General features: G+C 37.5%; 1 protein-coding gene across 1 annotated transcript in view; it reads left to right on the top strand.

Moving 5' to 3' along the window:
• The window catches only part of LOC128515593 (NACHT, LRR and PYD domains-containing protein 3-like), a 252,939-nt gene extending 230,780 nt beyond the window's left edge, over positions 1-22,159 (top strand). Inside the window, exons 2-10 of the mRNA XM_053489678.1 lie at positions 70-212; positions 1,485-1,601; positions 2,130-2,246; positions 4,864-4,980; positions 6,694-6,747; positions 7,000-8,877; positions 15,384-15,578; positions 16,661-16,823; positions 22,148-22,159. Of these exons, the coding sequence (XP_053345653.1) occupies positions 160-212; positions 1,485-1,601; positions 2,130-2,246; positions 4,864-4,980; positions 6,694-6,747; positions 7,000-8,877; positions 15,384-15,578; positions 16,661-16,823; positions 22,148-22,159 (2,706 nt within the window). The 5' untranslated portion in view covers positions 70-159. The remainder of the gene's footprint in view (positions 1-69; positions 213-1,484; positions 1,602-2,129; positions 2,247-4,863; positions 4,981-6,693; positions 6,748-6,999; positions 8,878-15,383; positions 15,579-16,660; positions 16,824-22,147) is intronic.
• Positions 22,160-24,334: the final 2,175 nt, after the last annotated feature.

Genomic DNA, 24,334 nt, shown 5'->3' with positions numbered 1-24,334 from the left:
AGAAGAGACAGTTTCATCATTTGACTGTGTGGATTTTATTTTTCCTGATATTTGTTTTTGTGGTTTTAGGATCATATTTCAGTCCAGCAGATGAGATCAGCATCTTCAGGGATCAGTAATGTGTTCATGAACTCTCTGTACATTCAGTAATATTAAAAAATGGAGTGTTCTGATTCGGACACATATAATGAGACCCCACCCTCAGAAAAGTGGTAAGTTAATGTCCTACTAACACTAATGTCCTTGTGTTTTATTTACTAGACATTCATATCTAATATACAGTACGTAGTGAGTGAATATGAGAAGAATATCTTAAACCCTGTCACCTTTCTGTTCATTGAGAAATGATGTTCTTAATATTAAAAAAGAGAGAAAATAATTTCATGCAGTTACCAGGTATACAGGAGACAGTACACTATAACCATGATATGAGACGTGTCCCTGTATGACAATAATGATGAAACGCTGCTAACACAAAACATTTTATTGTAAATTGTAAGGAGCATATTTTTATCTGTAATGCAACAACCACCTCAATATCACTATAACAGGGTGATAAACTCACACTCTGAACCACCACAGCATTTTTGTGAGCTCCTGAAAAGACAATAAAAAAATTATTTTGTTTGTACTTCTTTTAACATTATTAATATAAAATATTGTTTGATAGAATATAGTTTTTTTAACATTATCATGAAATGCAGATACAGATACAAACCCATTTAACTAGAGAATGAGGAAGAATTTAGGTTTTATTTTGTATATTTCCTCATCCTATATAATTAATTTCTGCTCAGCCCATGAGAATTGTTGATTTTAATCTGCATTTTAGATCGTGACCAAGCCAACCGTGATAGAAACTAGAGTGTACGTATATACAACAGTTTACAGTAACTACCTTCAGACGGCTGCACTCTGGATCTGCTGTGAATTCTGTATAAGTTTGTGTGTTTAACACAGTTTCAGTTTTATTTTCCCTGTTCGCGTGGACAGAATGTCATGAGGCTGTTGTCCTGGTTTTTGCCTCTGGTGGTATAACACCTCTTTCTGTTTAGCCGAACTTTACATTCCTAATTATAAATAGCTTGAAGCAGTTTCTTCTCTATAACTGTAGGCTCTGTGTGATACGAGCTCTGGTGCTGCCATCTGGTGTATATAGAGGTAGATCTCATTAAGAATATTTAATGGAGGCCCAGGTTCAATTCCCAGGCAGTGTCCAAACCCCAGCCACTGGATGCAGTGCCAGTCCGAAACCCAGATAAAATGGGAGGGTAGCATCAGGAAGGGAATCCGGTGTAAAACCTGTCAAGTTTGTGTGTGGACCAGATGGTCGGCTGTGGCAACCCTTTGCTGGAAGCAGCCAAAAGACCAACAACAACATTGTGATACAGGAGATGTGCAGCACATTCATCTCTCCTGTATTTTAAATAACAATATTACAGACAAGTAATTCTGTCTTGTATCTACTCTATAATGTTGTACAGTAAACACAGAAGAAAGAGACCAGACTTACCAGAACCCAGCTGTGTCTCCATGAAGAGTAATGGGTCTATGGAGCCTCCTAATAACTTTAAACGTAGAGACTCCTCATCTGTACACAGGTAACTGAACGTTTTCCTCTGTAATAATCATTGTAGGGAATGATTGTTGTATTCTATAATCCAGTCATGTATGATGTAGTGAATGTAGTGTTGTGGAGACTTAATCAATAAACAAACCAGAAGTCAAGGACAAGCAACAAAGAAGAAAGTTTTATTTACTCTTCAGAGAGAGTAAAATTCATTAAAGTCAGTTTTAATATTTCAAAGATCGTGTGAACAGAATTGAACGAGGCTGTTGGCCTGGTGTTTGCCCCTTGTGCTATAATTTCTCCTTTTGATTAGTTTTAACGTTACATTTATAATTAGAAATGCCTTGAAACAGTTTCCTCTCTATAACTAGGATCTGTGTGATACTACAGTAGCTCTGGTGCTGCCATCTAGTGTATATAGAGTTAGATCTCATTAAGAATTTTAAATGGAAGTATCATGATGCAGGATATGTGCAACACATTCGTCTCTTTTGTATTTTAAATAACAGTATTACAGACAATAAATTCTCTCTCATTTCTACTCTATAATGTTGTACAGTAAACCCAGGACAAAGAGATCAGACACACCAGAACCCAGCTGTGTCTCCATGAAGAGTGATGGGTCTATGGAGCCTCCTAATAACTTTAAAAGTGGAGTCTCCTCATCTGTACACAGGTAATGTGGTTATGCAGTAATGTGCTACCTTCTTCACTTTATTTTTAATGTTGCTCATGAAAGCGTAACAGCCCGTTAATTCATGCTCGTGCAGTGATGAGATGGACAAACTGGTCAATGCATGTCTGTTCTTTTATTTGCTGCATTGTCAGGCTATAGTACAATAGTTTCATGTAGATCCCGTACTTAAATCCCGCATTCGTCTTCACTCACTCCAGACTGCATTTTCCACAATGGACTACACTCCTGTAAACAGCTGTCGTAAAGCAGCCTCTCTCCGGCAACAAATGTCAAATACAGTAACACCACAAGGTGGCACTCTTTTTGTAACACTAAACTAAATTTTAATGTGTATAGAAAAGACAAAAGTATGATGGTGCTCCTCCAATTTCCTCCTCTGTAATGATCAGTGTAGGGAATGAGAGACTGGACTTGTGTGGAAGATGTTTTATTTTGTCAAAATAAAAGTACAATTTGTAAATCCCTGCACAAGCGAATTATTGGGCAGGGAGTATAGACTAGACATACGGATTGACAGCCGCCTCCGTGAGCATCAGACCAAAGCTTAATACATTTATTTTAATTCATAATGGTTACATGTCATTCAGAACAGACACAGTGTGTGCCATGTATGTACCAAGTCTTTAGTTATGGATGTTGGTTTAAATCCTCCTATAACCATCCACAGCTGCTTCTTGAGTTAAACACATAACTCACTGCACACAATGTTCTTCCTGTCAAGGGTATTTATACACACACACAAGAAGTTTTTTAGACTCACACATCTGTCTCGCTCTCAAAAGTGTACAGTAGAGTAACCTTAGATAGGATAGAGAAGTATAATTATTATAAATATTAGAATACAATACATCATAGTTTTCATTACACACTGCAATATCACTACAACACTGTGTTAAACTTAAACTCCTGGCTGGGCCACATCAGCATTGTTTGTGCAAACTTGATGAGACATTTTTCTTTTGTTACTTTCACTTAACATTAAATTAACATTTAAACTAAATTAACACTAAATAAAATAACATTGAATATTAAAGGAATGGATTGGTACTTGTGCCTTAAATAATTAATTTAATAAATCAGTGTTATCATCACTTGTCCTGCTGTCTGACATCCACCTGAAATGCAGGATCGTATCACACTAACCAATTTAACTACAACAGATGAAAATAATTGTGATTTTGTATATTTCCTCATTCTACAGTATATAATGAATTTCTGGTTACTCGGATCACCAGAACAAACACACTGTGCTTTTGAATGGTGTAATTTCTGATTAGTGTAACTTTACATTTTTAATTATTAATGTTTTGATGCAGTTACATTTTCTCTCTATACCTTTCTGCTTTGAATACAAAATATATAAACAAACAAAAAAAAATAACCTGCACTTTACCTTTAAAAAAAAAAAAGTTAAAATAGATCCCCACAGATAAGTGTTTCCATTTATGGGCGCAGGCACTGTTTGTGTGTGTGTGTGTGTGTGTGTGTGTGTGTGTTTGTGTGTGTGTGTGTGTGTGTGTGTGTGTGTGTGTGTGTGTGTGTTTGTGTGTTTGTGTGTTTGTGTTTGTGTGTTTGTGTTTGTGTGTTTGTGTTTGTGTTTGTGTGTTTGTGTTTGTGTGTTTGTGTTTGTGTGTTTGTGTGTTTGTGTGTGTGTTTGTGTGTGTGTTTGTGTGTGTGTGTGTGTGTGTTTGTGTGTGTGTGTGTTTGTGTGTGTGTTTGTGTGTGTGTTTGTGTGTGTGTTTGTGTGTGTGTTTGTGTGTGGCTAAAGTAAGAGGAGATATGGAATTAGAGTCCCCTCTCCCACTTCTCATCTTACACAGTAACCCTGGTTCCTCTCTTATTTAAGTTTTTCACATTTGAGTTTTTTGAATTTTACTCTCTCTGGAGAGTAATGGAAAGACTGGTTTATTGAAAAAATTAACAAGGAACATTGTTAAAATAAAACAAATTAACCTGAAATTTACCTTTGCAGTGTTTCTGTCTAGAGCAGAGTTTTTGTATGTGTGTGTGTCTGTATGAAGGCCCACTGTGTTCAATGACAAAGTGTAGGCTAAAACAGAGAGACAGAAAATCTTTAAGCTCTCTCATAAGACTTTCTTTTGCTGTACGCACACTGTACACGTGTGTTATAATAAACAGTACCTGCACGCTATACACACACGTATACAAACACAAAATGAAATATTTTTTTACTTGCACACACATGGTCAGAGTGTTATTGTAAACAGTACACACGTGCACTGCACGGATGTTGATTATACCAGTGAGAGTCGCGCACTAAGTCCAATTCCGCCGCACAAGAGAGAGAATAACCATTGGCTCAGTTGTGATCACTTGGCGCTCGGTGTCAAAACAAGAAGCGCATGCGTGATACATGATACTCGGTACTCATTGTTTTTTTGGTACTTGTTATTTTTTCAAGTCAAAATTTATTAAACATTTTGCTCGTCTTGCGGGACACTCGCAAACCCTGTTACTCACAATCCGAGGTGTATTGCAATAGAAAATATAGCAAATTTGTCTCTTTCAGTATTTTGAATCACTGTTTTACAGATAATTAATTTCTGTCTCATGTCCACTCTATAATGTTGTACAGTAAACTTCAGATAAAGAGATCAGACTCAGAAGAACCCAGTTGTGTCTCCATGAAGAGTGATGGGTCTATGGAGCCTCCTAATAACTTTAAACAAGGAAACTCCTTGTACAGACACAGGTAACATCCCATAAGTCAAACACATTATCTGTTCATTCTGCATGATGTAGTAAGGATGCAATGGTGGTTAAATGCTTTGTTGATACTGATTCTGATGTTTAAAATTATAATTTATAAATGTTTTTTTTTTTTTTATTCAGAAAAAAAACCCAGATTTTTTTCTCTCTAGTTTTACGAAATTTGTCATTTTGTATTATCATTGTGTTATCTAAATATCAATGCATTCATACAAAATGATACATTTAAAATTAGTGCTAATCCAGATTATGTTATAAAATGATTGGTTTATTAAGAACCATTCAATACATTATCAAAACCTGGAAGGATAATGCTGAAACGTCAACTTTGTGGAAGAAATGTGTTCGGGAAAAACCCATGAATGGAGATGACTTTCAACAGTAAAAACCAGGGCTAGTCTTAGTAATGAAAGTAAGAGCATTTTCATACACACACCATGTGATGAGAACTCACAGGATTGGGACTAAACAGCTGTGTGTCCAAAGGAAAACAACTTGTAAGTGAGACTTATCAGAAAAATGGCTTCAGTTTGCTAAAAAATATAAAGACTGGACTTTTGATTATCAGTCAAAAACACACACACAAGGTCAAGAAAACTCATAGCATTGGATCTAAAAAGCTTTGTGGCCATATGAAAACTTCAGTGCAAACAATCTGGAAAATAACACTTATTTTTGGTAGGTAGCATATTTATTATACTTTGGAGCCTTGAAAAAAGGTCATGTGACCTGATGAGTACAGATTGAGTCTATTCCAGAGTGATGGGCGTGGCGGGGGTAAGAAGGGAAGGACATAAAGCAATGCTCCCATCATGCATAGTGTCCACTGTACAAGACTCTGGAGACATTATGACCTGGGGTTACTTCAGTAAATCTTTTCTAGACTCAGAACGTTATGTGGCAATAAAATGAAGTCAGCTGACGACCTGAATGTACTGAATCACCAGGTTATCACATCTATGAAGGTTTTTTATTTATTTATTTATTTCAGAGAGCACAGGTATATTCCAGGATTCAAAGCGTAAAAGTTCATTTTACACAAAATCACAACTTTTTAGTATTAATAATATAAAAAAAACTATGGTAGATTGTGCCTTAAGTAAATAAATAGCAATTAAGTCTCATCATCGAGCACAGCACACAGGTGTTGATTTTAACCTGCATTTTAGCATTTCATATTCGTGGTCAAGCCAACTGTAATAGAGACTGGAGTGCACGTATATACAATAGTTTACAGTACAAGGCGGGGTACACCCTGGATAGGGTTCCAATCCATCGCAGGGCACACACACACACCCACACTCACACACACTCATTCACACACTACAGGCAATTCTGAGAATGCCAATTAGGCTAATCTGCATGTCTTTTTACGTTTAACTTTGTCATTAATAATATTAAAAAAGTTAAAGTAAAACACATGTTTTTCTCTGATCTAGTAATATTCAAGGTGCTAAGATGTTAATAAACATCATGTTTTTTTCTCTAGTTCTACAATATTTTTGTCATGTTGTATTTACCACTGTGTTTTTTGAAATGTTACTGTACTCATACAAAATAACTCTGTAAAACTTAGGGCTAGGCTCCAGGCCTCCCAGGACCCTGTATAGCATTAGAAGTACTGTATGTAGAATAAATGGAAAAAGTAGAGTTAAAGTTATGATTGTATTGTATTTAACAGCTTTTTTCCCCCCAGTGATCTACAGAGGACAGGAGATGGTATAGGACAGATCATCATCACAGATACAGGGTAAGATCAACACCAACAACATGACTGTGACACTGACACACTGTTGTTATAAACCTCTATGGTGTTATTAACTACAGAGTGATCAGATTAAGAAAACATACAGTAGAATAAAACTAATGATGGATAGGATATAACGAAATCATGTAGACCTATCTGTGACTGCGTGTTGATCTGCTCATAAAAAATGCTTATTTAAACTTTAATAATTTACCCCCATGTCTCACCATGTCTTCCTACTCCACCCTGTCACAGACATGACTTGGAATCTGCTGCTGTAAATAAATTCCAGAAGAAGTTCAGATCAAATCTGATAAAGTTTGAGTATGTAAATGGAGTGATAATAAATCAGGAAAACCGAACACTCCTGAATGAGATCTACACAGAGCTCTACATCACAGAGGGAGGCAGTGGAGACGTCAATAAAGAACATGAGGTGAGACAGATCGAGGCAGCGTCCAGGAGAAGAACATCAGAAACACCAATCAAATGCAATGACATCTTTAAGCCCTTATCTGATCAAGACAAACCCATCAGAACTGTTCTGACAAAGCCCTTATCTAAAAAACCCAAACCCATCAGAACTGTGCTGACAAAGGGAGTTGCTGGCATCGGAAAAACAGTCTCTGTGCAGAAGTTCATTCTGGACTGGGCTGAAGGGAAAACAAATCAGGATGTCCACCTCATATTTCCACTTCCTTTTAGAGAGCTCAATCTGATGAAGGACCAGAAACTGAGTCTGATGGAGTTCCTTCATGTCCATTTTAAGGAAACAAAAGAAACAGAAATGTCCAGTTTGGAAAAGGTTCTGTTTATTTTTGATGGATTGGACGAGAGTCGTTTTTCTCTGGATTTCCAGAACACAGTGAGTGTGTGTGATGTAACTGAATCAGCATCAGTGCCTGTGCTGCTGATAAACCTGATCAAAGGTAATCTGCTTCCCTCTGCTCTCATCTGGATCACCTCCCGACCAGCAGCAGCTGATCAAATCCCCTTTGAGTGTGTCGATCGAGTCACAGAGGTACGAGGGTTCAATGACCCACAAAAGGAGGAGTACTTCAGGAAGAGGATCAGTGATCAGAGCCTGGCCAATAACATCATCTCACACCTGAAGTCATTAAGAAGCCTCTACATCATGTGTCACATCCCAGTCTTCTGCTGGATCTCAGCCGCTGTTCTAGAGAGAATGTTTGGTGAAGCAGAGAGTGGAGAGATCCCCAAGACTCTGACTCAAATGTACACACACTTCCTCATCATTCAGATAAACATCATAAGAGAAAAGTACTCAAAGAAGCAGGAGAGTGATGAAAAAATGCTTCTTAAACTGGGACGACTGGCTTTTCAGCAGCTAGAGAAACACAACCTGATCTTCTATGAGGAAGACCTGAGAGAGTGTGGCATTGATGTGAGAGAAGCAGCAGTGTACTCAGGTGTGTGTATGCAGATCTTCAGAGAGGAGTTTGGCCTTCACCAGAATAAAGTGTACTGCTTTGTGCATCTGAGTATTCAGGAGCATCTCGCAGCTTTGTACGTGCACCTGATGTTCATACGGGAAAAGAGAAATATTCTTGAAGAGAGATTGAAACTTAAACCAGGGTTTTTTTCATTCCATCAATCCCAGAGTGAGATTGTAATCTCAGATGTTCACATTAATGCTATGGATCAGGCCTTAGACAGTGAGACTGGACATCTGGATCTTTTCCTCCGCTTTCTTCTGGGTCTCTCACTGGAGTCCAATCAGAAACTTTTACACACTTTAGTAACACAGACAGGAAGTAGCTCACAGAGCAAAGAGAAAACAGTTCAGTACATTAAAGAGAAGATCAGTCATCTTAATGATCGTAATTATCGTAATGATCGTAATGATCGTACTGCAGAGCAATCCATCAATCTGTTCCACTGTCTGAATGAACTGGGTGATGATTCTCTAGTGGAGGAAATCCAACACTACCTGAAATCTGGAAAACAAAGTGAACTCTCTCCTTCACAGTGGTCTGCTCTGGTGTTTGTGTTACTGACATCAGCAGAGGAGCTGGAGGAATTTGACCTGAATAAATATATCAGTCCAGAAAAGGTAACAAAAGATGTTCTTGTGGGGGTGATGCCTGTGATTGCAGCATCCAGAAAAGCAATGTAAGTAAATCTGTATAAATCTGTTCTACTGTAGAAGGAGAGAAACTGAAAACGCCTTGATAAATATGTACTTTAAGATGTTTTAAGCTTCAGGTGATACAAAGTGGTTTTAATGTGAATAAATAAATAGTTATATAAAAGAATAACGATCATGTGAATGAATGAATGAATAAGACTGAAGGGCAGATATTATATGTGTGGAAGACAGTTTCTGTCTGTTAAAGTGAAAAACACTTCTTAACTCTTGCATTAATGCCTTGTTGCCTAAAATAATGAGAAACTTAATTGATATTCTGGTTTCTTTTGACAGTAAATTTGGTTTTATTCTGGATATTTAACACATGTTCACACCCTCGAGTTCAAAGGAGTCTGTAAAAATCCTGTAAAACAAAACTGTTTATTTACCTAAACCTAATTAATTTCACACTCATGTCTAGAGTAGGGCTGTACAGTCGTGGTCAAAAGTTTTGAGAATTACATAAATATTGGAAATTGGAAAAGTTGCTGCTTAAGTTTTTATAATAGCAATTTGCATATACTCTAGAATGTTATGAAGAGTGATCAGATGAATTGCAGAGTCCTTCTTTGCCATGAAAATTAACTTAATCCCAAAAAAACCTTTCCACTGCATTTCATTGCTGTCATTAAAGGACCTGCTGAGATCATTTCAGTAATCGTCTTGTTAACTCAGGTGAGAATGTTGACGAGCACAAGGCTGGAGATCATTATGTCAGGCTGATTGGGTTAGAATGGCAGACTTGACATGTTAAAAGGAGGGTGATGCTTTAAATCATTGTTCTTCCATTGTTAACCATGGAGACCTGCAAAGAAACGTGTGCAGCCATCATTGTGTTGCATAAAAATGGCTTCACAGGCAAGGATATTGTGGCTACTAAGATTGCACCTAAATCAACAATTTATAGGATCATCAAGAACTTCAAGGAAAGAGGTTCAGTTCTTTTAAAGAAGGCTTCAGGGCGTTTAAGAAAGTCCAGCAAGCGCCAGTATCGTCTCCTAAAGAGGATTCAGCTGCGGGATCGGAGTGCTACCAATGCAGAGCTTGCTCAGGATTGGCAGCAGGCAGGTGTGAGCGCATCTGCACGCACAGTGAGGCGAAGACTTTTGGAAGATGGCCGTGTGTCAAAAAGGGCAGCAAAGAAGCCACTTCTCTCCAAAAAAACCCATCAGGGACAGATTGAGTCCTGCAGAAAGTATGGTGAATGGACTGCTGAGGACTGAGCCAAAGTCATATTCTCCGATGAAGCCTCTTTCTGATTGTTTGGGGCATCTAGAAAAAGGAAGAAAAGGTGAGTGCTACCATCAGTCCTGTGTCATGCCAACAGTAAAGCATCCTGAGACCATTCATGTTTGGGGTTGCTTCTTATCCAGGGGAGTGGGCTCACTCACAATTTTGCCCCAAAACACAGCCATGAATAAAGAATGGTACCAAAACACCCTCCAACAGAAACTTCTTCCAACAATCCAACAACAGTTTGGTGAAGAAAAATGCATTTTCCAGCACTATGGAGCACCATGCCATAAGGCAAAAGTGATAACTAAGTGGCTGGGGGACCAAAACATTGAAATTTTGGGTCCATGCCCTGGAAACTCCACAGATCTTAATCCCATTGAGAACTTGTGGTCAATCCTCAAAAGGCGGGTGAACAAACAAAACCCACTAATTCTGACAAACTCCAAGAAGTGATTATGAAAGAATGGGTTGCTATCAGTCAGAATTTGGCCCAGAAGTTGATTGAGAGCATGCCCAGTCGAATTGCAGAGGTCCTGAAAAAGAAGGGCAAACACTGCAAATACTGACTCTTTGCATAAATGTCATGTAATTGTCGATAAAAGCCTTCGAAACGTATGAAGTGCTTGTAATTATATTTCAGTACATCACAGAAACAACTAAAACTAAGATCTAAAAGCGGTTTAGCAGCTAACTTTGTAAAAAGTAATATTTGTCATTCTCAAATCTTTTGGCCACGACTGTAGCTATCGAATATTTTAGTAATCGAGTGCTCTACCCAAAATGTAATCGATTAATCGCGTAATCGGATAAAATGTACTTTTTCTTTATTTAACAGCAATGTAAAATATATAAGAGAAACAAAGATTAATTGGTTTTCTTTTTAGAAAACCTACTTTTATTTTTCAAATCCATTTAGCATTATTTAGCAAAAATAAACATTGTCATTATTCACAACACAAGGAATCGCTTATACCCCTATCTCACCTATGCGGTTTGATTCGTTGTGAAATGCGGTGTTAGGTGACGTGAGCCGCCGCGATTGCTCGCCGACCTTCCGCAAAGTTCTGCAAGGTCCACAAGCTTCAGCGAGGACCGGCAAAAAAATTAAACGTTTTTAAGGCGGCTTAAACATGTTTAATTTTTCGTGCAGAAAGATAGAAACGTAATCGCAGCGCCAAAACTCGCGGTGAATCATTATGTGTGGTACTTCTGGCCACCGCGCGATACCGCGTAGGTGAGATTAGGGGTATTAAAGTTGACTGAGATGAATTATGTGCATTTCAGTGTCATACATTCTTATTTTAAAGCCTTTTCACAGATGCAAAAAAAAAAGGTATTTCAAATGACTTTAAGGATAAAAAAAAACTAAGGCACACATTGAAATAAATAATTATACAAAAACACATTGTGCAACTAAACTTTCAAAACTAAAAGTTAAAAAATCTACAGCTCAGGCATAACATATAAGCCTTTACTGACCAATTTTGTCCTTTTCTCTTGCTGGTTTCTTCATGTCTTGGTTCGCTGATAATTTTATCGCTCCTTTCCATTTTGCAGCCGCAACAGAACGCTCCATCAAATCAATACACAGCTAACTGTTTGCGTCTCCTTCTGCTTTTTGGGTGACGTAAGCGCTTCTTCATCGTTGGTGTTTACTGGCGGCTTGCAACCGGAAGCGCACTGTCAACAAATAATTGCGCAAAAACATAATTTAACCCTTTAAAATGAATTAAAAAAGCTTTGAGGCAGAAGATTTTGCCTTAATCATTTTTTGTAATCAAATTACTCGAGGAATCGTTTCAGCCCTAGTCTAGGGTACAGTGGAACCTCGGATTACAAGCATAATTTGTTCCGGAAGTGGGCTCGTATTGCAAAACACTCGTAAACCAAATTTAATTTTCCCATAGAAAATAATGGAAACTTAAATTACTCGTTCTGCAGCCCAAAAAAATAAATACATAAAAATAATTAATACAAAATATAAAGTAAAAATAAAACAAATGAACCTGCACATTACCTTTAAAAAAAAAGTCAAAAATAAATCCCGACAGATAAGTGTTTCCCCTTTGTGCGTGCAGGCGCTGTGTGTGTGTGTGTGTGTGTGTGTGTGTGTGTGTGTGTGTGTGTGTGTGTGTGTGTGTGAGGCTAGAGTAAGTGGAGACTCTTGCTTTCAGCCCCTCCTGTCTCCCTCTTTTCATCTTACCCAGTAAAAATTTCTCCTCTTGTCTGAATTAAACACACACACACATTAATGGAAAGACTGTTGTTCTCCTCTAAATTATTAAAGCTTCTCCGCTTTATTTTAATGTTGCTAGCGACAGTGTAACAGCCCGTTAATTCATGCTATTGTAATAATGAGATGGACAAACTGCTCGATGTCCTTTTTTTATTTGCTGCATTGTCGGGCTATAGTACAAACCTTCGGGTGGATCCTGCACTTAAATCAAACAAAAAAAACTACTAAAGAACAAAACTTAGGCTCTATATCCAGCTTACATCTCGCATTCACGTTCACACACACCGGACTGCATTACCAACAATGCATCTCCCGCACTGGACTACACTTCCGTAAACAGCGGTCATAAATCAACGTCTCTCTCCCGCTACACTGTTTAATCTAAAATTAGCAATAAACATCGCTAATGACACTCATGTGAGCGCAAACTAACAGAATCACTGCTGTAAAGTAAAACAAACAAATTAACCAGCAGCTTACCTCTGAAAAGATTTGCGAAAGAGTTTGTGCCTCTCGCGCGTGTTTGTGCCGGCGGTGTGTGTAAATCCCCCTTCAGAAACAGTGTCAAATTACGCTCTCGCACAGACACAGACACACACACAGTGCAATGAGGAAGAAAATTGATTTTTAACCTCTGTATTGAGAATTTATTTTGCTTAACTTGCGCGCACAGACGTGTGTTAAAAGAAACTTGGTCACAGTGTTATAGTAAACAGTACACGCGTGCACGGATGTTGATTATACCAGTAAGAGACGAGCACTAAGTCCAAGCAGGAGAGACGCTTACCCACAATTTCGCAGTGCAAGAGAGAGAAAAACCATTGGCTCAGCTGTAATGACGTGACGCTCGGCGTCAAAACAAGAAGCGCATGCGTGATACATCGTAAACCAAGGCAATGCTCATTTTCCAAAACAATTTTTTTTTTAATCTTTGCTCGTTTCTTTTTTTTTTTTTTTTTCTCATTAAATGTGTGTTAGACTAGAAGTGCAGTTATATGCACACTGAGCCGATTTCATTGTTATTAGTAAAACATTCCTGCTATTATATCTATATAGAAGGATTGTAATTGATGTAAGTGGTTGTCAGGTTGTTGACCCTTATCGGTGCACTGCTGTCTGCAAGCCCCTTCAACCTGTGTGTGATTCTGGGACTTTTAATTTGCTTAAAGGGGCCTAGTTAAGGGAAAATTCACTTTTGGATAATTTTGGACAGTCTAATGACTCACTGTGTGTGTGTGTGTACAAAAAAAAAAACACATCACTTCCCTTTTTCTTATTTAATTGTTCATAATTTTTTTTAAATTCTTTAGTTTTATTGCCAAGTACGCTTGCACGTACAAGGAATTTGTTTTAGTGACAGAGATTCCAGAAGAAAACAAATGACAAGACAAAACAACACGACACAAAAAAAAATTAAGTCAAATTGAGTAGGGTGTGAGATACTGTTACATAAGTTAAATAAATATCTGTGGTATTGTACAGTATATTGCACAGTGGTATTGTACACAATATTGCACATACATTTATTAACAGTGTGTGTGTGTGTGTGTGTGTGTTTGTACATTTGACATGGGAATGTTCTCTCACCGAGGGACAGTTCAGTGTTTCACAAGACGAGCAAAGATTTTTAATACATTTTGACTTGAAAAACGAACCAGTCTTGGTTTACGAACACCGAGTATCATGTATCACACATGCGCTTTTTGTTTTGACGCCGAATGTCACGTGATCACAACTGAGCCAACGTTTTTTTTCTCTCTTGCGCTGCAGAATTGTGGGTAATCGTCTCCCCTGCTGGGTCTTAGTGCTCATCTCTCACTGGTATAATCAACATCCGTGCACATGTGTACTGTTTGCTATAACACTGTGACCGTGTGTGTGAAACATATTTTATTTTGTGTCTGTATGCGTGTGTGTACAGCACGCATGTACTGTTTATTATAACACACGTGTGCGGGCGTCTAAAGCAAAAGCAAGTCTCATTAGAGAGGTTAAAGATCCAGTTTTTCTCTCTGCATCAGCCTGCAGTTTGTCATTAGACACCGTGCCCCTTCATTCACACACACTCTTTCTCCCTGCTCTACATAGAAACTCTGCTTTGTCACGATTGTTTTCAAAGGTAAAGTGCGGGTTAATTGTTTTGGTTTTACTTTACAGCAGTGATTCCATAAGTGTGTCGCTTACGCGAGTGTCAATTTTTCAAATAAAACAATCTAACCGTTAATATATATATATGTGTGTGTGTGTGTGTGTGTGTGTGAACCTTAAATAAGAGATGAAGAAGGGTTACTGTGTAAGATAAGAAGAGAGGGAGGGGGTTGATTCCTTTTCTCCTCTTACTTCAGCTTTTCCTCGCACAACACTGAAATGTGTCTCTTTTTTTTAATAATACTACATCATCCCCGTCACTCAAATTTTAAATAAATTATGTCTGCAATTCATGGTTTCACTGTATGTTTCATTGACGTTACAACTTTTGTTCTATTTCACGCTGTGGTTCTTTGTAATTATTTGTCTCTCAAGCCCACACACACACACACACAGAAACACTGTTAGCCTGTTAGCTAATGCTACATACCGTATCTACATAAATGTCCTTCACCCCTGGCCTGGTTATTATTTCAGTAACTCACTAATTACAGAACAAATCTAATGTCTCAACTGTTCAGATAAATCTAACTCTGAATGAAACTTTTTATTTTTCCATCAGACTCTCAACTTCCCAATCTGTCTGAATTCTATGCTCCATGTTTATACAGTGTGTGTGTGTGTGTGTGTGTGTGTGTGTGTGTGTGTGTGTGTGTGTGTGTGTGTGATGATGAAGCTGAAACTCCCACCAAGTTGATTCTGAGCTGCTCTGACTGTGAATTACTATTACAGCATTTATCTGTTTTGTCTAACTGCTGTTTGTGCTTTTGGTGTTTATAAAAAAATGAGAAGGTGCAGTGAAAGCTTTGAGGATCTGTTTGATCATTTGTACTAGTGTTAGTTAATTATGTCTTATTTTATTTCCTTCAGTATCAGGTGTGATGAAATTGGAGGGAGAAGTGCTGAAGCTCTGGGCTCAGCGCTCAACTCAGAAACCTCCAATCTGAGAGAACTGAAACTGACTGTGAAGACACTGGACCTGTCTGATAATAAACTAACAGACTCAGGAGTGAAGTGTCTCTGTGTTGGACTGAAGAATCCTGACTGTAAACTGGAGTCACTGATGTAAGATCATCTCTCTGAGAGTCACAATAACTCACTGAAAGCAGCAGTTAATTGTTGTATACAGTGTTTTAGTAACTGACATTTTTCTGCACAAATATATTACTCACTAATAATAATAATAATAATGAAAGTAAACTTGCAGGAAAGACAAACACGTGTGTGATGCTGCTGGGTAACAATGATTGATTTTACACTGATGAGTGATGTGATCCATTCTGTTTTTATTGTCTCTCCATGAGGGTCAAACCAGAGATGGACTTTGTAGTCACATCACACCAGAGATCAGCCTGAGAGAGAGAATAAAGGCTGTGGATCCTTTATTTAGTTCACTGTGTGTCATGTACAGTATCTGGTGTTACAGTAAAGTACTGTAATAAAGGGCTTCCTCTGTTTTATACAAGTACCACATGGGAAAAGAGTAAAAGCCAGTAATTTATTCACCTCAAAACAAATGCTTTAAACTTTATTTTATTTTAATTTATAATCCTGTTTTCACCATGATTCAGACATTCTATATTTTTTAATAATATAAATCTGTATTGTTATAAATAAAGGCTGTGGAGGTTCAGGTTTATTGTCTCTGTGTAGTGAAATATAAGTCTAATAGAGAACCATCCGAGATTCTCTCTCTCTCTCTCTCTCTCTCTCTCTCACACACACACACACACACTAAAGTTCATGATCAGTCTCCTGGTCTCTGTTCAGCTACAGCTGCTAAGTTATAAACTAAGTTAAAAAGTCAGAAACTAACTATAACAGTATTATCATTATTAATTACACTGTTAATTAGAATAATCAGGTGATATTAAGTCCTCATGACATTCTAAATAATAAAATAATTTTACAGACACATCATCTTTAAAGTAAATATTAAACCAGGATGTAATGTTGAAGTTTGTGTCATTGTGTGATATGAAAAATGTAATCATTATTTAAAATCTGCATTTGATTGTTTGTTTAATATTAAAATTTTAATTATCTGAATCATTTAAGTGTGATGAATCTGCACAAAAAACTGCACTGTGAATATTAACCCAGGATGTAAATGTGTTGATAAAGTGTGTGTCATTGTGTCTCTGCAGGTTGTCTAATTGTGGTGTCTCAGATGAAGGCTGGGCTGCTCTGACTTCAGCTCTGAGATCAAACCCCTCACACCTGAGAGCACTGTATCTGTCCTATCATAATAATCTAGGAGACTCAGGAGTGAAGTGTGTCTCCCCTGTACTGGAGAATCCTGACTGTAAACTGGAGACACTGGGGTAAGATCATCTCTCTGAGAGTCACATGACCTGCTCCTCGAATCCGGACCGCGAGATGCGTCCACCATCCGGACCACAAAGCCTTTTGACTTAGTATAAAAAAAAAAATAAAAAAAAAATATATATATATATATATATATATATATATATACAGTGGTGTGAAAACTATTTGCCCCCTTCCTGATTTCTTATTCTTTTGCATGTTTGTCACACAAAATGTTTCTGATCATTAAACACATTTACCTATCAGTCAAAAATAACACAAGTAAACACAAAATGCAGTTTTTAAATGATGGTTTTTATTATTTAGGGAGAAAAAAAATCCAAACCTACATGGCCCTGTGTGAAAAAGTGATTGCCCCCTGAACCTAATAACTGGTTGGGCCACCCTTAGCAGCAATAACTGCAATCAAGCGTTTGCGATAACTTGCAACGAGTCTTTTACAGCGCTCTGAAGGAATTTTGGCCCACTCATCTTTGCAGAATTGTTGTAATTCAGCTTTATTTGAGGGTTTTCTAGCATGAACCGCCTTTTTAAGGTCATGCCACAACATCTCAATAGGATTCAGGTCAGGACTTTGACTAGGCCACTCCAAAGTCTTCATTTTGTTTTTCTTCAGCCATTCAGAGGTGGATTTGCTGGTGTGTTTTGGGTCATTGTCCTGCTGCAGCACCCAAGATCGCTTCAGCTTGAGTTGACGAACAGATGGCCGGACATTCTCCTTCAGGATTTTTTGGTAGACAGTAGAATTCATGGTTCCATCTATCACAGCAAGCCTTCCAGGTCCTGAAGCAGCAAAACAACCCCAGACCATCACACTACCACCATCATATTTTACTGTTGGTATGATGTTCTTTTTCTGAAATGCTGTGTTACTTCTACGTCAGATGTAACGGGACACGCACCTTCCAAAAAGTTCAACTTTTGTCTCGTCGGTCCACAAGGTATTTTCCCAAAAGTCTTGGCAATCATTGAGATGTTTTTTAGCAAAATTGAGACGAGCCTTAATGTTTTTTTTTTCTTAAAAGTGGTTTGCGCCTTGGAAATCTGCCATGCAGGCCGTTTTTGTCCAGTCTCTTTCTTATGGTGGAGTCGTGAACACTGACCTTAATTGAGGCAAGTGAGGCCTGCAGTTCTTTAGATGTTGTCCTGGGGTCTTTTGTGGCCTCTCGGATGAGTTGTCTCTGCGCTCTTGGGGTAATTTTGGTCGGCCGGCCACTCCTGGGAAGGTTCACCACTGTTCCATGTTTTTGCCATTTGTGGATTATGGCTCTCACTGTGGTTCGCTGGAGTCCCAAAGCTTTAGAAATGGCTTTATAACCTTTACCAGACTAATAGATCTCAATTACTTTTGTTCTCATTTGTTCCTGAATTTCTTTGGATCTTGGCATGAGGTCTAGCTTTTGAGGTGCTTTTGGTCTACTTCTCTGTGTCAGGTGTGGCAGTAATCAGGCCTGGGGGTGACTACAGAAATTGAACTCAGGTGTGATAAACCACAGTTAAGGTATTTTTTAACTAAAGGGGGGCAATCACTTTTTCACACAGGGCCATGTAGATTTGGAGTTTTTTTCTTCCCTTAATAACATAAACCTTCATTTAAAAACTGCATTTTGTGTTCAATTATGTTATCTTTGACTAATAGTTAACGGTTTTTGATGAGCAGAAACATTTAAGTGTGACAAACATGCAAAAGAATAAGAAATCAGGAAGGGGGCAAATAGTTTTCCGCACCACTGTGTATATATATATATATAAAAACGCTATTTCCTAATGAAAGAATGTGAATGTGTAGTCAAGTGTGCATTGAAGAGCGCAGAAAGCGAGAGCAGCGCACAGACAGATTAGCGCAAAAAAAAAAAAAAAGTCACGTTAAAAAATTTGAAAAGTTGATTTGGAGAGTTTTCCACGATGAATGGGTGGGAAAATATGCATTCATTCTTCCTGGATCAAGCTCTACGAGGCCTGTGTGTGTTATTTGCTCGGCCTTTGTTGCGGTTGTCAAAACTGGAAACATTTAACGCCATTACGAAGCTAAACATTGACACTGTGAAGAAACTTACCCCTAGCAGTCTGAGGTAAGGGCGAGGAAAATAAATGAGCTTCAAGTGCAGTATGAGCGATCTACACAGGGGATTCTAGGAAAACATAACAAGCCCTTTACAGATGGGGAAATAGTAAAGGAGTTGTTAATTTTTAAGTTGTTGGCAACTTTTAAGTTGTTAATGTTTAAATTAATTTATGTTCTGTTTAGATTTAGAGATGAAGGCATTTTGCACAGTTTCCTTCATCATATTTTTGTCAGACATTGTTACTGGTTTAATTAAATTATTTTGTGCCAAAGCAACATAAAGGACAGAACAGAACAGCATTAAAATGAGATCTAATTTTTAAAGGATGTAAATTGGTCTGTTTATACATACGAAAAGACATGTTTATCCATATGAAAACATATATTGGATACACCTAAAGCATCATTGTCTGTTTTGGGTTGTCCGGACCTTAGCTGGTAAGGTGTGTTTATCTACTGGACCTCAATCAATTTTAGTTGAAGACCCCTGCTATCGAGTAAACACACACCGTCACACACTTCTGCTGCTGCCATATCGTTAGATAAACAGAACAACTGTTCAGATCATATTCTTGGTATGTGTCGTTTATGTTTATATATATATATATATATATATATATATAGTTACAGTAAAACCTTGTATTACGAGCATAATTCGTTCCGGAAGTGAGCTTGTGTGCCAAAACACTCGTAAACCAAATTGTAATTTTCCCATAAGAAATAATAAAAACTTAAATTTTTTGTTCTACATCCCAAAAAAATAAATACATAAAAATAACCAATACAAAATATAAAGTAAAAATAAAACAAATTAGCCTGCAAAGTGTTTCTGTTTTTGTTTTATACACACACACACATGCGTGGTCAGAGTGTTATAATAAACAGTACACGCGTGCCTGGATATTGATTATACCAAGACCTGCTCGTTTTTCAAGTCAAATCAATTAAAAAGTCTTTGCTCGTCCTGCGAACCACTTGCAAACCGCGTTACTCGCAATCCGAAGGTTCACTATATATCTAAATGTGTTTGTTGGTGCTTGCAGTAGGACTGTTATGGGTTAGAATCAGATAGATAGATAGGTAGGTAGATAGATACTTTATTCATCCCCATGGGGAAATTCAAAACAACAAAAATGTACTAGTAAACACAAAAATAAAAACTTAAAAAAAAAATTTTTTTTAACCTTCAAGCTTGTAAAGAGAGCAGAGTTAGGTGGTGCTGCCAATCATGGTGGTGAGCAGTTCAGCAGTGTGTGTGTTACCCATCCTAAGAACTGTATGTACACACATGCGTGTCTCATAAATGTTCTGGATCTTAAAGAAATAACACTAAAGCTCTGGTAAGAATATCTAGATCACATTAATTGTTTGTTAGTTTTCCTGATGAGTATCAGATACACTCTGTTTTAAAGTTATTGTTTATTAATCTTGTCTGCTGAATTTAGACACACTGTGAGGCTAACTGTAGCTTGTACTAGCTTTCAGTAGCAATAGACATGTGTGTGGATATAAGAGTGTTATTTCACCGCAATAGCCTTAATTTCACCTGTTTAGTGATATAAAGTGATATTAGTCATATGAAATTAAAAACCACACTAATATGGAGTTACATCTTTGGGCCATGGGTAGGTTAGTGACTAATGGCTAACAGTTAGCATTCTTTAATAATTAATTTTGGTTTTATATAACTGAACATAATTCTTTTAATTGTGTAAAGCTGTTTTGCGACAATGACAATTGTGAAAAGCGCTATACAAATTAAATTAAATTTAATTAAAACTCACAATATTACAGTTGACCAGTTGCTACAGAAAAATCCCTTTTTCCGTATGTTATGTTCATTAGAATACAGGTTCAAAAAGCAGGAAAAACAGCTTTGAAATGCCTTATAACATCCCCAACATAAATGGGTTAAAAGAGGGTATATTTTTCCCAACCATTTTTGGTATCTGTGTACTGAATGGTTAGGACAATCTACGTCACCAAAGGGTCGTTCCAGGACAGTTTATTTAATAATTAGCACTCGGCCGGCAGTCGAGCATTTGTATTCTTTTCTTGTACCTGTGTAAAGAACTTAAAATGGGCCGTCGTTTTTAATCGTATTTGTGAGTGTAGTACATCATTTAAATCTGTAAAGGGTCGACTTTTATATATGTACACTCACAATATCCATAAAACACTGGGCTTTTGTAAAATAAAGAAAATGAACAGGGTCGCTTTCAGCCGTCTCAGTCTCTGCTCTCTCACATCTTTTTGAAACGCATCGCTAAAACGAACTAAAACACCGTGAATACTGCACACACACACACAGGAGAAATATATATTTATAGAAAGCTTAAAGGATCTACTTTTAAATGAAGCAAGTTAAATCAAATACAAATACCAAACATGCTAGTCACAGGGAAACAGTCAGGGTAATCTACATACAAGGCCACGCCCCCAACACACACACACACACATACACAGATTCAGTGAGTTCTCTGAGTGTGTGGAAGGTGTCATGTGCTGTACAGGTTTCTGAAGCTCTACAGAATGTTCTGGACAGTGGGAGGAGTTTAGAGCTCTTATATAATCCTTATTCTGTTAATAGAAATCTGATACTTTATTTTTCCCTCGTTTTGGCTTTGACCAGTTTATATGTAAATAAAACACTGAGATATTACACTTCTAACAATAACTAAAAGATTATACATTATAAGATAGTTCATTAAATGTCTTGGAGTCAGATATTTAAATCACAAAGTTAAAACACATTTAACCTTCAGCTGACCTTGTACTCCATTGTGGTACTTGTTACTGTACAAAAGTCATCCTCGCTCTACAGCACTTATGTACATGTGTCTAAGACTTTTACACAGTACTGTACATTTTATTTACTGTAAAATTTTATTTAGTAATAAATTGTCAGTCAGTAATATTGTTTATTAAAGACATGAGTTTTGATTCTCCTCAAAAGTAACGTTTTAGTTTTAGTATACCTTGGTTTAAATTAATGATTGTGTTCGTTTTTCACCCTGATTCAGACTTTTACTTCCTTGATTCTGCAGTAATATAAATCTATAGTGTTATATAAATGTCTAGTGTTATTAAACAAAGGTTATGGAGAAACAAGTTTATTGTCCCTGTATAGTGCACTATAAGTCTGTTAGAGAACCATTTTGTAGACTCACCGTCTTAAAAATAAAATAATAAACCAGGATGTAAATGTGTTGATGAAGTGTGTGTCATTGTGTCTCTGCAGGTTGTGGTGTGATCTCTCAGGTGAAGGCTGGGCTGCTCTGACTTCAGCTCTGAGATCAAACCCCTCACACCTGAGAGAACTGGATCTGTCCTATAATAATCTAGGAGACTCAGGAGTGAAGTGTGTCTCTGCTGTACTGGAGAATCCTGACTGTAAACTGGAGAAACTGAGGTAAGATCATCTCTCTGAGAGTCACATGACCTGCTCCTCAGTAAGACACATTCTCTAATAGTGAGACTGAAGCAGAGGTTTTAGGTTCATCATCAATGTCCTGAGGAGGAAGATTGTTTCTTTTCACTGCACACTGATGATTTGTCACAGAGTCTTTGGGTCAGATGTACGTATGTGAGAAGCTGCAGCACAAAACCTGACTTGACAGAATCACTGCTGTAAAGTACAAATAAAACAAATTTAACCTGCAGTTTACCTTTGAAAAGAATCAGGACTGAGCAGTGTTTCTGTGTAGTGTGTGTGTGTGTGTGTGTGTGTGTGTGTGTGTGTGTGTGTGTGTGTGTGTGTATGTGTGTGTGTGTGTGTGTGTGAGTGAGCATAAAGCATTTTTAATTTTGTGTCCAAGTGTAGTTACTGTTCTTTAGTAGCTGTACTGCAACAACGACCTTAGATGAAGAAAAAGGTTAAAAATTCTACAGTAGTGCAGGAGATAAATCAGTTTACCGGCAATTTAACATCACAAAAGGAGGCAAAAGAAAGTGTCATTAGAGAGACTCTCACTTACACACACACACACACACAGACACAGACAGAGAGAGACAGGGTCCATGTCAGAGAGCAATGATTCCGTGTGTGTGTGTGTGAAAGTCGTCCTACACAGTACCACCTGCCCCTCCTTCTCTCTCTCTGGTCTCAATCACTACAACTACGATTCTTTTTAAGGTAAAGTGCAGGTTAATTTGTTTTATTTTTACTTTATATTTAGTATTAATTATTTTTATATTAATTTTTTGGGGTTGTGGAACGAATCATCTAAGTTTCCATTATTTTTTATGGAGGAAATTTACTTTGATATATATATATGTATTTTGATGTACAACCTCGTGTCTGGCATGAATTATGCTCACATCTATAGCTTAGTGACATTCCGTCACTTTTTTCTCTAAGGGAGGAGAAACAGGGTTTATGTTGCCGTAGTAATCTTAAAGTGAGTTGATTAATTCATGGTGTTAATTCCTGCACTGAGTAAAATACACAAACATTCCACCTTAAAAGTTGACAGATAGATGCAGAGAGCTGTGTTGCTGGCTAACGCTAACTAATAATATTTGATTCTCCTTAAAAATAATGCTTTAATGCTAAAATTAGTATAACTTGGTTTAAATTATTGATTGTGTTCGTTTTTCACCCTGATTCAGACTTGTACTTCCTTGATTCTGCAGTAATATAAATCTATAGTGTTATATAAATGTCTAGTGTTATTAAACAAATGTTATGGAGAAACAAGTTTATTCTTCCTGTATAGTGCACCATAAGTCTGTTAGAGAACCATTTTGTAGACTCACCATCTTTAAATAAAAAAACTAAATCAGGATGTAAATGTGTTGATGAAGTGTGTGTCATTGTGTCTCTGCAGGTTGTGTGAGTGTGATCTCTCAGATGAAGGCTGGGCTGCTCTCGCTTCAGCTCTGAGATCAAACCCCTCACACCTGAGAGACCTGGATCTGTCGGATAATATAGGAGACTCAGGAGTGAAGGGTCTCTCTGCTGTACTGGAGAATCCTGACTGTAAACTGGAGACACTGGGGTAAGATCATCTCTCTGAGAGTCACATGACCTGCTCCTCAGTAAGACACATTCTCTAATAGTGAGACTGAAGCAGAGGTTTTAGGTTCATCATCAATGTCCTGAGGAGGAAGATTGTTTCTTTTCACTGCACACTGATGATTTGTCACAGAGTCTTTGGGTCAGATGTACGTATGTGAGAAGCTGCAGCACAAAACCTGACTTGATGCGACTGCAGTGTGTCTGAAATGACTGTGAAATTTACTACAACACTGTAACTAATCACACAAACTGCAGCTGAAACACAAACTAACTGCACTGTGTGACTGAGTGAAGCAGAAAGTTTATATACAGCTCACCTAGAATGTATGTGTGTGTGTTTGTGTGAGAGAGAGAGAGAGAGAGAAGCATTTCACATTTAAAAGATTTATCATTGAGGGACGATTCCGA

This window comes from Clarias gariepinus, chromosome 28, assembly GCF_024256425.1.
Source record: "Clarias gariepinus isolate MV-2021 ecotype Netherlands chromosome 28, CGAR_prim_01v2, whole genome shotgun sequence".
NCBI classification, from domain to species: Eukaryota; Metazoa; Chordata; class Actinopteri; order Siluriformes; family Clariidae; genus Clarias; species Clarias gariepinus.
This window is presented reverse-complemented; position numbering and strand designations above follow the sequence as displayed.